The sequence below is a fragment of the Sinohyriopsis cumingii genome, chromosome 6 (assembly GCF_028554795.1).
Source record: "Sinohyriopsis cumingii isolate HCF-2022 chromosome 6, ASM2855479v2, whole genome shotgun sequence".
In the NCBI taxonomy this organism is placed as follows: Eukaryota; Metazoa; Mollusca; class Bivalvia; order Unionida; family Unionidae; genus Sinohyriopsis; species Sinohyriopsis cumingii.
Window position 1 is genome coordinate 108,447,031 of NC_142966.1, and position 15,985 is coordinate 108,463,015.

Below are 15,985 nucleotides of genomic sequence, written 5' to 3' on the forward strand. Positions count from 1 at the left end.
TCGGATAGGTATGTTGGACTAGAGTCCGACAGTGAAACGTAGCACAGAGAACAAATTTTGTGTTTGATTCTGGATTGAATGGATAGTCAGTGTAAGGTACAGAGCAGCGGGGAGGTGTGCTCTGATCGTGGTACTCTAAGTATGATCTGAGTGGCTGTGTTTTGAACTTTTTGAAGCTTCTGGAGCAGAAATATAAAGTCTAGAATCAAATTTTAAAAAAAAGAAATACTAGCACCAACAACTAACTTTTATTACCATGCTCTAAGACTTATTTGGGGACAAATGAACTTCAACATCTAACTTTATTGGAAATGCATGTTAATTAGATGTCATGTACTTTCAAAGCAGCAAGTCAGCTTCTTGTCAATTATACATTTTCAAAACAGTAGAATAAAATAAAATACTGCTGCTGGGTGAAATTCTAAAGTAAAGATTTCGGAGAAGAAAAAAAAGAGTTAATAAATAATTAGTTCAATAGCTGCAGCAAATCCAAAACCGAACTGAAACAGATTTTCCATTACATAAAATAATCAGGTATAAAAAATATATCCTTTAAAAACTTTTTAAAAATATTTTCTTTGAATGTTTCTATATTAAATTTTACAATTGTGTTTGTGTAAAGAATAACTCTGACAGTGTTTCTGGCTGGAAATGTTTTATAATATACAGATGTACACAAAACTAAAAGGGGCGATGGATGCATTCATGGCTGCATGGACAGATAAGGGTAACACCATTTGCCCTGTCACTGTCATAGTAGAGCATGATAACTGTCCATTGCCCTTGCCAACAAAAACTATGTGTATGAGCAGATGCCACATACTGACATCAAATCTTTGGCACACTACACCAGTAGAAAATGAGGGGCCCTGGGTGGCCAAGTGGTCTAAATGCTCTCACCTTTACAGATCACTGACATCTCACTTCTGTCCATGTAGGTTCAACTCTCAGGCTCAGCCAATGTGGGTATATGAGAAAGCTTGCCAGGACCTTCTTGTGGGTCAGTGGTTCTTCCTGGGCTTTTACTCCACTAAATATTCTGCCCACTATGTATAACCTATCATGTGCTTGAAAATGGCATTAAATCCATAACAAAAAGAAGCATGAAGTGACATTACATTCATAATGACATCACAGTATGATACAGTAACAAAACTGATAGTACCAGAAAATTCCAGTAGATAATTCTTCAAAAACATTTACAATGAACCCTTTGTGGACTTCCTCCAAAACAAAGCAATAAGCACTGATGTTATGACTCAATCGTATTAAAATAACAGAAACAAGCAAAATCAGAAGGAACTTTAATATTAATCCATTGACTTACAACCTAATGCTGTCTGAATCATACATAAATACACTTCTGGTTATGTGTCATCAGACAGTGTGAAAAATCATTGAAACATTTCACAGATGCACACAAAAAACACCTGGTGGTCAGGACACAGCCAAAACTTTACAGAGAACAAAGCAAAGTCAAATCTCATTTTGATTATTTGTGGATTATGGATTTCTCTTTGTGGATGTTCTGCTTACATTGCACAAGTTCATGCACATAGCTTATTTCTAATTGCATAACAGGTGGTATTTGTGTGTGATTATCATACTCATGTGGCCTGGCTGCATCGCTGTGTTCCATAGTTTTGAAAGATTTAACAGGGAAATATAAGCCCAGAACCCCATCAAGTCAGGCAAATAGCCTCTGAGGCAGAAGTCGAAGACCAGGGTCCACAGCATAGTATAGGGACAGAGAGCCCCTTTTGCTGTCTGGCTGCCTCTTAGTTTGTGGGGGCATAACAGAAGGTCCATTTTAATCTGTTACCTACCAGCCGCTTCAAACTGGAGAGGATTCTGGTCTTTGGAGACCCCAAATTCCTTGAACATACATATACATCTGGTGGATCTGACTCAGTGAACACTGTCTAATATACGAACTCCATCTTTTAACTAGGCCATACAGTGTGATGGAGATCGAGTCCACAAAGGAGAAGGACCATACACAACCTATCCTCCTGTCAACCAAAAGTGAGATTTTATTGTCATGTTTTCACTCAATGTCTCAAGTTTGTTTTGGACATAGCGGATATCATGTTCATTCATTTGCTTGGTTGATAATTTCTTTTGCAACTCAGTGAACTCATCTATGTCATCAACTTTATCTTTTCTACATCCTAATCAACCAAACAGCTTTAGTTCATCACAGACAAATCTAATAAATCAAAAGCTGCAGCACCTGCTACATGAGCACAGACTGTTTTACAATCAAAGGTAATTCCTAACACTCAATACTATTTCTAGACACACGTGTCATGAAGTATGAAGCAGTGCAGTATGGGTAAATACTGCATGATTCTCACAACATGAAGTTAATGGAGAAACAAATGAGCATATAATAAGTTCAGGTCCATCATGGTGCCACATTGACAAAGGGGTACATTGCAGATGTACCACAAGATGGTGCAAGCCCACAACATAGACAAAGTGAGGTCAGTGGATGGGGTGGGGGGTTTGATTCCATCCCAGTGATCAATGTCTGGTGCCTGGTGATACACACTCAGTGACCGGTACTTGTCATTAGTGACTGGTGGCAGATGAGCTGCTGATTACTGGTCAGTCAACAAAAACCTGATTACACAGTTCCTATCATGGGAACTTGACTCTGATGAACGAGATGCCTGTGCTTTCATTGCACCAGAGAAGTGGGATTAAAACAATAGTGTTGGCAACTTCCTTACACTGGAAAATGTTATGGATCACTCCTTAATGGGAGGTGAAAACTTACTTAAACTTAAAAGTACCAAGGACCCATCATGGGAATGTAAGGAGTCCTCCTTTGAAAAAGATGAGAATGCAACTCCCTTCCTCCAGCCTCTATTGGAGTGGAAACTTTCTGCTAGATTCATATCTCATCTGATCATGAGACACAAAAAGTACATCTGTCCATGTCAGCATACATCACATGGTAAGCATGTGGGGTGAGTGATTCAAGCTGCCTTCTAATGGTAGCATTTGCCAACATCTTGTTACATAATTCATTTATGGTGAGTAATTTAGAAAATCTAAAATACTGAAAACTTAAAAAAACATGCTCTATTTTTAATAAAAAAAAGAATGAAACAGAGTGTCAAAAAAAACATTGATTCATCTGATTTAACATAGTTACGTAGGATTTAAGGACCTATACCGACTTGAAGCAAATGAACCACAAACTATCTGTATTGGTCATTACTAATATGTATTGTCAACTATCCATAGAGCAAGCCAACAAAAATGTTTCTAATTAAGGAAGAGATAAATATATATCAGCATAACAATGAATGAGCGGTCTGCTTGCTTTTCAGCTATTTCATGGCTCACACATGCTGGGAGTATTGATATTTACTATGTCCACACTTGGGGGCAATTCTGGCAAATCAGTCTCCGAAGAGTCTGCCATATTGCCTAAATTGATTCAAAAAGAAAAGTTCACTTCACCCTGTGCTGATTTCACAATGTCCCCACCCCCTCCCAGTATGACCCTATTTTTGCTGATATTAATATAAAGTTTTTGCCAATATTAATATAAAGTAGTACTGTTCTTGATAAGAACTGAAGAGTGACAGCAATGTGATCATACAAGCTTCATGAAAACAAATGTAAATCAAACTTCTGGTACAAATTACAGACCCTTGAGTTGGCAATATTCTTAATGAAACATCTTTGTCATTAAAGATAACCACCAAACAGCCCTGAATTGGCATTCGCTGCATAATCTGTTAATAGAACATTCACTATAATGCCAGAAATTTTAATTCTATATTCAAACCGAGCAAGTGAATTTTAAATGGATACTCACTCAACAAGACAGCAGACTGATATAAGATATACAGAGTGGTTTTCCACAAAACTACCTTACCAGTAAAGGAATAAAACAGCTGATCCTGGAACATACTGTTTTGAAGCAGTTGGTTGGTGCAGCATGGACAAGTCATATTATCTAGCCATTGCCTAATACAACTTGAACAGTAGCTGTGTCCACAACTTGTTGGAGCTGTGTCCTGCAAATTGCCAAGGCAATTAGAACAAATAAGGATAACTGGAATTGCCTCTGCTGGCTGCATCTGAAATATGTCAAAACAGAATGATCTTAGCAACCAAGGTTTTGGAGGAAGGATTGAAGCAGAGGTTGCCACTAAGAGATAGAACTGACCCACCATAGCATTTGAGATTTTTATTTCCTACTACTTCATAAAAATATTAAAAAGATACCTATTATATTTGTTAGAATTTGTTTATTCAAGTCTTTATATTTTGTGAAACCTGGTCCTTCTTTTAGAGAAGGATGATTAAAGTTACTAAATAATTTGACAACAATAGTCTTAATTGCTTGACTTGAGCCCCTGTGATCGTTTTCAGCCTTACTTGTCCAACAATGTAAAATGTCAATAATAACTTGCATGGTACAAGTGGGGCTGTTGGACATAATCCTAATACATATGAGTTGAGTGGGGTGAAAGACACAACCCTAATAGGTATGATAAGAGTGGGGCAGTTGGACATAATCTTAATATGTCTAAAAAGAGTGGGGCAGTTGGACACAATCCTAATACATATGATAAGAGTGGGGCAGTTGGACACAATCCTAATACATATGATAGGAGTGGGGCAATTGGACACAATCCTAATACATATGATAGGAGTGTGGCAGTTGGACACAATCCTAATATGTCTAATAAGAGTAGGGCGATTGGACACAATCCTAATACATATGATAGGAGTGGGGCAATTGGACACAATCCTAATACATATGATAGGAGTGTGGTAGTTGGACACAATCCTAATATGTCTAATAAGAGCAGGACAATTGGACACAATCCTAATACATATGATAGGAGTGGGGCAATTGGACACAATCCTAATACATATGATAGGAGTGGGGCAGTTGGACACAATCCTAATATGTCTAATAAGAGTAGGGCGATTGGACACAATCCTAATACATATAATAGGAGTGAGGCAGTTGGACACAATCCTAATACATATGATAGGAGTGGGGCAGTTGGACACAATCCTAATACATATGATAGGAGTGGAGTGGGGCAGTTGGACACAATCCTAATATGTCTAATAAAAGTAGGGCGATTGGACACAATCCTAATACATATAATAGGAGTGAGGCAGTTGGACACAATCCTGATACATATAACAGGAGTGGGGCAGATGGACACAATCCTAATACATATGATAAGAGTGGGGCAGTTGGACACAATCCTAATACATATAGTAGGAGTGGGGCAGCTGGACACAATCCTAAGACATATAATAGGAATGAGGCAGTTGGACACAATCGAAAAACATATAATAGGAGTGGGGCAGATTGACACAATCCTAATACATATGATAGGAGTGGGGCAGATGGACACAATCCTAATACATATGATAGCAGTGGGGCAGTTGGACACAATCCTAATATGTATGATAGGAGTGGGGCAATAGGACACAAGCCTAATATGTCTAATAAGAGTGGGGCGATTGGACACAATCCTCATATGTATGATAGAGTGGGGCAGTTTTACGTTTTTTTTATATCATTAGCTACTGACATACTGTTTTAAAGAGAGAAGAAAGTTCTATATTTAGTTTTTTTAGTTTAATATTTATATTTGTTGTCATATTGTAGGGCAAGCTCAAATCCACCAATACGTAGGGCAAATTCAATTCTCCAGTCAGCTGACTGACTGATCTTACATTAGAGATGTGTTCAGCCATTCTGCCATTTACATTTACTAGATGGGTAGGAAAGAAACACTGAGCTGACTTTTATTCTACCTGTGTATACTCTCCAACCCAAATACACCCATCAATAATACACTAAACAACAGGAATCAAAAGTTCTTTTAACAATAGCTTTGATATACAAGAATGTTTATAAAAAGCTAGGATTACTAGCAAGGAAATTCTTGAAAATTCTTTTTGCTTTAAATATCATACCCTATGCAAATTATACAACTGTAGAGTGGTTCACAAACTGTGAGGAAATGGCCAAATTGTCATGAATCTATGCTAACTACCAACTGCAATACAATATGTATTTTAATCTTTTTGAAAATCCGAATAATATTGGTCCATAACACTCAACACACTGGCAATACTACATGTTTTATCCTTTTCAATTTCCTCTTGTGTCTGTAGCTTGGCACTTCTACAGCAAGATGAACACAACTAAACTTGAAATATACAAAAGCAAACTCTGAAACTTCTATATGATGATTATACCAGCATCTAATATGAACTCTTACATTGAGGTGAAAATGCCAGCACTGTAAGTACATATACTTTATTACGGGCAAATGATTTGACATAGATTATAATCAATGACTTGACAGACATTTAAAATTCAGATTGACATAAAAGATGCCAATTATACTCACTAAAATTAAACGGTCAGTCTTTGTGGAATGCTTAATTATCATATGTGCTTCCATTAGGATACATACATTACACATTTAACATTCTTTTAAAAAACTATTAACCTTTTAAAGTGTTTTGCTAACTTAAATTTAAAGTTCTCTGCTATATGATTTGTCTTTAATTGTTAAACTATATCACGATTCGTCCTACAATGTAAGACATCGACCATAATATGCATGACACCCCCTGGGTAGAATGGAGGGTGTAATGCATGTTATGGTCGACGTCTTTCAATGTAGGACCGGCTCACATGCACTTGATTCTGGGGAAACTAATGTGTACACTCACCATATAACATTAGTTTTCCTTGAAGCCCACAACATAAATATCAGCCTCAGGTCTTAGATGTGGACTGGTTATATATGTATGCAAATCATGTATATATGTTAATGACTCGTCTTGGTTGATTATGTGGTGTCAGCGAAACGTTCAATTCAACTTATATATTGTTTTAAGTAAAATACACCGTCAGAAGTGTATATATTTCTATGGCATGGTGATCGTGGCCTAAACAACTCAATAACTTACCGTCGTATCACTGATACTATCAGTAGCCTCTGCCATTATAAAGCCTTGTTTTCTTTCACAGCTTTATGGTTTCTCTACAGATACATAAAGCAAAGAAGTGTCAGAGTTCCCCGAAGAACGCTTTTTCTTCTCGAATTAAAAAGCAACAACTTTCTTTTTAGCAGTTACCTTTCTTGAGGACGAGTTGTATCCGTGCTTAGAATCACCGGAACGGCCCTGGACAGAAGTGGCAAAATTCAGTTTAATTCATATTTGTGATTTACAGTATACAAAAATGATATGACGCTTATATCGTCCATTCTAACAGACTGAATGAATACAAATGCGTACCACATAAGTGAACTGAACGCAGAATGTTTATACTGAAAATCGAGTGTACTTTCTTGATCCTAATACATCATATTAATTTTGTTTCCATACATTCTGATATCTGGATTATCTATCAAGTTAGCTAGACAGAAATTGTGTCCAGCAGCTAGGACAAAATATTCTCGAGAGGTTCTCCCTGAAAGCTAGAAAATTTCTGATGGTGTGATCTATGACCCTTCATCGGTAACCACTAGGAAGGATGTGGACTTATGCCTTGGTGCGTTGTTTGTTTGTTTTTTTTTTCTTCTTTTTTTCTTTTTTCTTCTTTGTTTTGTTTTGTTTTGTTTTCGTTTTGCTTGCTTTGGGGTAGGGGGATGTTTTTTTTTTTTTTTCTTTTTCTTTCTTCAATTTCTACAGAGGGTTTGTTGAGAGACTTGGTAACCCAAAACAGTCACCTGTATTTTTTAAAAAAATGTTATTTCAACAAGCTTTTTGTCTCATGCACTATCTAATGTAGTCCGATAAATCAGGCCCCCCAAATCTGTGTTGATACTAATGGACGATAGGTGGGTCTGAAGTCAGTTATTTATTAAAATTTGCCATTTTGCTGCATGCAAATCTTTCCGGAACAAATCTGGGTATTGTTAAGACACTTTCCGGTATTTGATAATAGCCATATCTAGCGCGAAATACAAAATGGCCACAGGACAGAGGAAACTTCACTTCCCGTCAACGTAATTGATACAGAGTTGAAAAGGCAGTGGCCATCGCCAGTAGATAGCGCAGGTACACCGAAAGAAGACAAATCACATTTGTTCATAATTTCTTGTGCGTTTCGATCTATTTCCACCAAATCGGACGGGATGACCTGTTTTCCACAGAACTGAAAGGACTCAAGGAAATGTCCCTCTCTTGTTGCTGCGAAGCAGAGACTGTCAACACCGTAACAAGACACCTGTGCTAAGCGGCATAAGCCTTGAGTGTAGTTGTTAGTTGAAGTCCCCATCTCTAACGTTAAGCAGTTCTTGCATACATATGGTACTTTATCATTTTGATAAAAGATATTAAATTGTTCTGCAAATAACTGCTCACATTTGGAATGATTCCATTTTTGCAAGAGTCGTAAAGTATGTAGTCAGACGCAAAATTTAAACAAGAACCACAGGGCCAAATGCTGATCTTTTTGTAGCGATAATATTGCGCTTTTTCGAAGGCATTGTAGATTTCAAAATCGAGACTGAACTGATAAATTTATTGGTGCGGTCCCTCTCAGGCTTGCATCATAGAGTAGACCCCCTAGTGTCTAAAGTTAAAGGGTTTATGTGTTTGTTTTTCCCCAATATGTCTTTTATTGTATCAGTTTTAATAAATTTGGATTTTGTTGAATTTTGTTCTAGGGTTTGTACACCTCCCTAACTAGTGTTTAGATACTCTTGGACCCTGACTGGTCTTAAGATTTTTGTTTACAGAAGTGATACGTGCCAGGGATCAGTTTTGTCTGGTGTCTGCTATTTATTTTGTGTTATATTGTTTTGTATGTTAGCCCTTGTATTTTGTACGGACTGGCTGGTAGAAATAAAACAAACTGAGTTATTTAATTATGCAAGATTTATGTAGAAGCAGTTTAATGTAAGTAAAAGAGAGGGAAGTAAATGTAATTATTTGGTGCAAAAGAGGAATAAGGAAATTGCTTGACGCACTAGTTCAAATTCTTGTCGCTTAGTTATAAGTTATTCTAGTCTGGCAATTGGTAGCAAATCTGGTGAAATCATTCGGTAACTCTGGTAATTAGTATAAATGAGTATGCCGAATATAAATTCATGAATCTTTACCAATTACCAAGTTACCTTCTTTTGAAGACCGCTCCGGTGGCCTAGTGGTTAGAGCATCCGCCTCGGATGCGGGAGGTCGTGGGTTCAATCCCCGGCTGAGTCATACCAAAGACTTACAAAAATGGTACTAACAACTGCCTCGCTTGGCGCTCAGCATTACGAGGTTAGTGTTAGGACTGGTTGGCCTGGTGAACCTAGTCCTAGCACTAATCTCTTAATGCTGAGCACCAAGCGAGGCAGCTGCTAGTATCTTTTTTCGTATGGTATAACTCAGTCGTGGTTCCAACCCGCGACCTTCCGCATACGAGGCTGGCACTCTAACCACTTAGGCCACCGGAGCTGTCCTGATTTTATTGTAATTATTTGTCTCACGCATAGGTAAAATAGGATTTACAACAGAAAATGACTTTTTGGAGACGACAATGTTTTTTAATAGATCCTATTGACATGTTAGATGAATGTTTAGAATGCATTTTTCTTATAAATGATTATGCGAGTCAAAATGTTGGAAAAGATAAAGGGACCAACATATCAAAGTCAGCTTTTGGTGGGAGGCATGATGGAATCTCTATATTAATAACAGTACTTCCGTATAATTCTGTCTAAAGGAAACGTTCGCGATTTGTACCGTCGTTTACTCATAATATACAATATACATGGAAACATATTTAAAGGAAAACAGTGAAATATGAGTTCCTGTAGACGAAATAGTTCAATACCACAAAGTAAACAAAATAAATAAATTGTAATGAGGTTTGAGTATCCTTATGGCTTCAAGGATTTCGATGTTGTATTGTTGAGATTAAGGTTAGATGTCTAGTCGATCGAATATATATATGGCATGTAGCTATGTTATCCACTAAATAACTGTTAGCGTCATATGTTGACAGAGCTATCAGTAGTGAATAGGGAGACATTTCGAGAAATGTGGGTGGCCCTGAAAAGGGCCTTTGGGTTTATGTTAATATGCCCTTAACATAAAGGGCATCTGCAACATCTTCTTCGTCTTAGGCTTCGTCTAATGGTACGTCCATAGACTAACACTCTTTTCAGGCATCCTTGCCTCTCCACGTAAATCCTACGTATCCAAAGACTGGTGTCTGTCCTATGGATAACTGTCCATTTGGATTGGACATACATGGGTATATCCGTCCTGAACATCATCGTTGACACAAGGGTGGAAGAGTGTACGTCGGTCCACATGTTGAGGCGCCGAGAACAGGTGAATCAATGCAGTGAATTGCGCTTATTTATAGGGGCAGGAAGGATTGAAACGGATTGAGTTCATTCACCAATCCAAACACGCGTTACAAAATTCAGTCAGCCCGCATCCAATCCGAAGAGAGCAGTCTGTGACGTCACGTGGTCTATATAGATTCGCTAGCGCCTGTGTGCATTCAATCTATGCGACAGTGATTCAACATGACGGAAACTCAGAAAACGATCAGTTGGGGTACCATTAGTGGAGACCACCCAAGGGAACCCGGACTTACTTTCAGAAGAGGTAAATTGGGATTTTGTGGATTTTCTTACCTCGCAAGAATTTGTTCCGGAACCTTCGTCTCCTTCTTCATTACCGCACGTGGAGAATTTTAGACAGAGACAGAAAGAAGAATTGGAGAAATTTATACAACGACAAAAAGGAAGCGGAACAAGCTTTTCTCCTACAGCAACAACATCAAGAAGAAGAGGTAAGAAAAAAACAAGAAGAAGAAGAAGTAGCAGCAAAGAAACAAGAGGGTGAAAGTCAAATGGTCACGGTACTGTTAGACATTTTAGCAGAGTTAAGAAATCTGAAACAAATGTATCAGACTTCTTTATTACGACCGAAGAGAATACGACCTTCCCGACCTAAACACGCCAACCCTGTGACTAAGCCTACCGTACCACCCTTAGTGATCTCAACCAAATCATCATCATCAGAAGTAGGCCTCGGCCGTGGCAAAGGCTTAAGGCAGTTAAAGTTGATTGCTTAAACTCACCCCTACACCAAAAACCAAAGGTCCTTTTCAGGGCCACCCACATTCCTCGAAAAGAGATAAACTTTCAATTGCCCAATAACTCAAAAAAAAAACCATTTTACCCCTATAGTACGTGTTTGTGTATGAGTGCGTGAGTGTACGTTCTTATTTTAAAACCAAAACCCAAAGACACTTACCTTTTTATGCCTAATTTATTCTTTTATAACTATTTACAATGCAATTCACAATTCACAACAGAGCACTTTAAAAAGTTCATACACTTCTTCTGTCTCATTGTTTAGTCTCTCTGTTTTTTAAATTTCTTCACCGTCACAGTCTTTTCCTCCTCTTCCTCCTCACTTTCTTCCCTTCTTCTTTTCTTCTCCTGTTTCTTTTTCTTTACCTGGCTACTTTCTTCCTCTGAAGAATCCCTCTCTTCTTCTGAAGAATCCCTCTTTTCTTCTGACTCCTCTTGTTTCTTTTGTGGGCAATCTGGAGACCAATGTCCTTTTTCTTGACAATAATAACAGGTATCTTGACTTTTGTCTTTTCTAGCCCCTTTTTTTCTTTTTTGACGGTCTGGACACTCTGAAGACCAATGCCCTTTCTCCTGACAGATATAGCAAGTATCTTGACTTTTATCTCGAAAGGAAGGAGAGTAGTCCGTCGGCTGGTCTGAAGAGAATTTTCTAATGACCCCTCGCAAAGCTCTGATTGTGTAGTCTCTTCCATCGTTGTGCTCGGTTTGAGAGTGAAATGAATAGTGAAAGGACAAGACAAACACCCTTTTATATACGCTGGTCTGCCATGACTATAAATTAGTCTATGGTGTTTAAACTTGAGTCATTTGACGTTTTGCACTCAAGATGAAACGATCGAATTCATTTGAGAAGAAAAGAAGAAGAAAGTAAGAGGCAGAAACGTGATCTATCGCCTCGTACCAGGGCTGAAGTCTTGGCACAAATTCATGCCAGTGATTTTGAAGAGGACATGAGTGAACCAGAATCCAAACCCTCTAAACGAAGTTCACCACCCTTAGTCAACCCTGAAAAGTACTATTCCATTCGAGAGACGGAAAAGCGCTCCTCTAGAAAATTTAGAACCACGGCTTGCAAATACACAATGAAGTTTAAAGATTTCAAGGCTGAAGTACCGTTAGAGAAAGCAGAAGGGTTCATCACCGGGGTGTGGGATTCTTTGCTCACCACACTCAAGCGACAATGTCAACCCAAAGAAGACGATGGCTTGAGACTTTCCATACAACACGACGGTTTGAAATCCCCTGTTTGGATCGAGTTTAGCGCCCCTGCAGAATTGACTGCTTCCAAGTCATGGACAAGATTCAACACGTGCAACAATCCAATGACCAGTTTGACATCACTGATGGAAAAGCCACACTGGACATGACCACGTCTCTCCTCCTCAAGGGACTGGACGCAAAAAGAAGTTATTGGTGGACGAGCTTCGCAGCACCAAAACAAGTCTCGTCCGAATTCACAACCCTCAAGACCAGATGTGTTTAGCCAGGGCCATCGTGGTGGGACGAACCTATGTCAACAAGAACGACACGGTAGAATGGAAAAGAGCCTGGAAAACTATTCGACAATCGGACCGAGCCCAACAACGAAACGAAGCAGAACTCCTGTTACGACAAGCTGGCTTGCCCAAAGACAAACCCTGTGGCATTCCTAAAATGCAAACATTGCAATATACCCTAGCTCCACGCTACACCTTGAAAGTGCATCCTCAAGAAATGCGTGGGCCTCTGTTGTTTCGAGGGAAAGACTTTAAGGATGGAAAATACATTCACGTCTATCATCACGATGACCATTTCGATACCATTACCAGTATCACTGGATTCCTGGGATACGGTTATTACTGTGAGAAATGTGACCATGTTTATAATAATCGAGAGCAACACAAACATTGCGGATTGAAATGCTCAGGATGTTTGGCCTCTCCACCCTGTTAGAGCGAAGGACAAGAACCAGTGCATTGTTTCACTTGTATGCGCACGTTTGTCAGCCCTGCCTGTTACCAACGACATTTGAAGACGCAAGGTTCACAGAAGAAATGCGCTTGTCAACTGCTGAGATTGTGCCCCACGTGTGGACAAGGCCTATGTACCAATAGTGCCAAGGGACACGTATGTTCAGGAAAGAAAAAATGTCACATTTGTCACCACATCGTGGACTTGGAACACGAATGCTACGTGCAAAAATACCAACCCCAACCAGAGAAAGAGGATGGACACAAGAAGAAAGGCAATTTCATCTTTTTCGATTTCGAATGCATGCAAGAGACTGGCATTCACATTCCTAATTTCTGCTTGGCTCATCGAGCGTGCGAGTAGTACATTCAAGAACCTATCTTCAGTCATTGCCCTCACTGCAGCAAGATTCCTGGAGGGCGTGAAAAAATCTTTCGGGGACCGAACACGCTAGCCGATTTCGCACAATGGGTCTTAGACCCCATCGACAAGACGTGGAGTCAAAAGGACATCGAACGTTACGGAGATTGTCATCGGCATGCCACAGTAATGGCTCACAATTTCTCCGGATACGATGGACAGTTTCTTTTGAGGTACTATACGGAACATGGCACCGAACGTCCTAAAGTCACTTTGAACGGAGCCAAAATCATTTTCATGCAAGTGGGACAAGTACAGTTTAAAGATTCGATGAGCTACTTGGCTATGCCTTTGAGCCGAATGCCTAAAACGTTTGGAATGACAGAAATGGCTAAAGGGTACTTTCCACACTTTTTCAATACGGAAGCCAATCAACACGCCGTTCTACCCCATTTGCCTGAGGCTCACTATTACGACCCTGACAACATGCGTACCGAAGAACGAGAAGCTTTCTACGCTTGGTACCAGGCTCACGCCTCAGACCCTTTCGACTTTCAGGAAGAAATGCTAAAGTATTGTCGTTCCGACGTGGACATTTTACGGCGATGCTGTGGAAAATTTCGAGAACTGTTCATGGAACACGGAGGGGTCGATCCTTTGAAAGAAGCTTGCACCATTGCCAAAGCGTGTTCCTTAGTGTACCGGCAACGAGTCATGCCCGAAAACACCGTGGCTGTCATCAGTCCTCAAACGACCAACTATGTCAAACGTCAATACTCGGTCAAAGCCCTACGCTGGTTACATTACTTGTGCGACAAGGAAGACAAATGGATTCAGCATGCCCGCAACGGAGGAGGTGAAAAGACCATCGGAAGGCATTCGGTCGATGGCTGGGACTTAGAAAACCCCAAGATCGTGTACGAGTTTAGCGGTTGCTTATTTCACGGATGTCCCGTCTGTTACCCTGATCGCGACACTAAAAATCAGTTTTTGCAACGAACCATGGAAGACTTGTACCAGGCCACTTGTCAGCGACGCCTAAAGTTAGAACAGGAATGATACCAAGTGGTGGAAATGTGGGAACACGAGTACGATCACCGTTTGAAAACCGATCCCGAGTTTAAACGCCTTGTGGAAAGTTACCAGTTCATGGACCCGCTGAACCCGAGGGATAGTTTGTACGGAGGAAGGACCAATGCCACCTGTTTGCTGTACCAAGCCGACGAAGAGAAAGGAGAAGAAATGAAATACTTGGACATGTGTTCGCTGTATCCCTACGTGTGCAAATATTGTCGCTTTCCTGTAGGGCACCCACAATTGTTGACGGAACACATCGACCTGAAAAACATTCGACAATACGAAGGTCTGATCAAGTGTAAAGTTTTGCCTCCCACGGACTTGTACCATCCCGTCTTACCTCACCATTGCCAAGGCAAACTGATGTTTCCTTTGTGCCGTACTTGTGCCGAAACGTGCAACCAAGACCAACCTTGTCAGCACACCCAGGAAGAACGGGCCTTGACGGGGACGTGGGTTAGCGTGGAATTGTTCAAAGCTCTGGACATGGGATACCAACTGTTAGAAGTGTACGAAATTTGCCACTTTCCCAAGACACAACAATACCACAAGAGTGACCCCACGCAGAAAGGCATTTTCGCAGACTACGTGGATGCCTTTTTGAAACTGAAGCAAGAAGCCAGCGGCTATCCGTCCTGGTGTCACACTCCCGAAGACGAAAAGACATTCAAAGAGAAATACTATGAACAAGAAGGCATCACTTTAGATCACATCGAGAAAATCGAAGGCAGGCGATCGTTTGCCAAAGTGATGTTAAATTGCTTGTGGGGTAAAATGGCACAACGACCGTGTTTACCCAAGACGGAATATTTGACAGAACCTTCCCGCTACTTCCAGATGATTCACGACAAAACCAAATTCATGAAAGACGTGGACGTCGTTCGCGAGGATTTGATCTTGGTCAATTACAAAGAAGATCTGGACTTTGTACAAGACGACCCTTTTGGAAATGTCATCATTGCGGCTTACGTGACAGCTCATGCTCGCTTAAAATTGTACGAAGCTTTAGAACTGTTAGGGGAACGTGTCCTGTACTTTGACACGGACAGTTGCATTTACATTCATCACCCGAGTCAACAGCACCCTGACATCGAAGGAGACCGTTTAGGAGCTGGACAGACGAGCACCCAGACGACAAGATTCTAAGTTTCGCCAGTGGTGGTCCTAAAAATTACGGTTACGAATACCGGGACAAACAAGGAGAAGTGCACACGAAGTGCAAAGTGAAAGGATTGACTCTGAATTATCGTACCAGTCGAGTGGTGAACTTTGGCGTATTGAAAGAAGATTTGCAGTCTAAAGAAGATGAACACTTTAAAGTGACCACCTATCAGCCCAACAAGATTGTACGTTTACCCACTCACCACATCGTCGACCCTTGGAAAAAGTCTATCAAATCGTGTACCAGAAGCGAGTGCGACTGCCCAACCACTTTACTTTGCCTTATGGACATGTTGGTATAAAACATTGGTTGTAAG

The 15,985-nt window shown here is 40.1% G+C and overlaps 1 protein-coding gene across 3 annotated transcripts in view; it reads right to left on the bottom strand.

Moving 5' to 3' along the window:
• LOC149797683 (uncharacterized) overlaps window positions 1-8,389 on the bottom strand; it is a 79,752-nt gene extending 71,363 nt beyond the window's left edge. For 2 of the 3 annotated variants that reach the window (XR_016421860.1, XM_089962598.1), the window contains exons 1-2: window positions 6,979-7,140; window positions 3,896-4,100 (exon numbers count right to left, since the gene is read on the bottom strand). Coding sequence is in view for 2 of the 3 variants with exons in the window: in XM_089962598.1 (XP_089818724.1) it covers window positions 3,896-4,100; window positions 6,979-7,014 (241 nt within the window). In the remaining variant the exon portion in view is untranslated. The other variant, XM_089962599.1, reaches the window with a different exon arrangement.
• Between the last annotated feature and the right edge of the window lie 7,596 nt (window positions 8,390-15,985).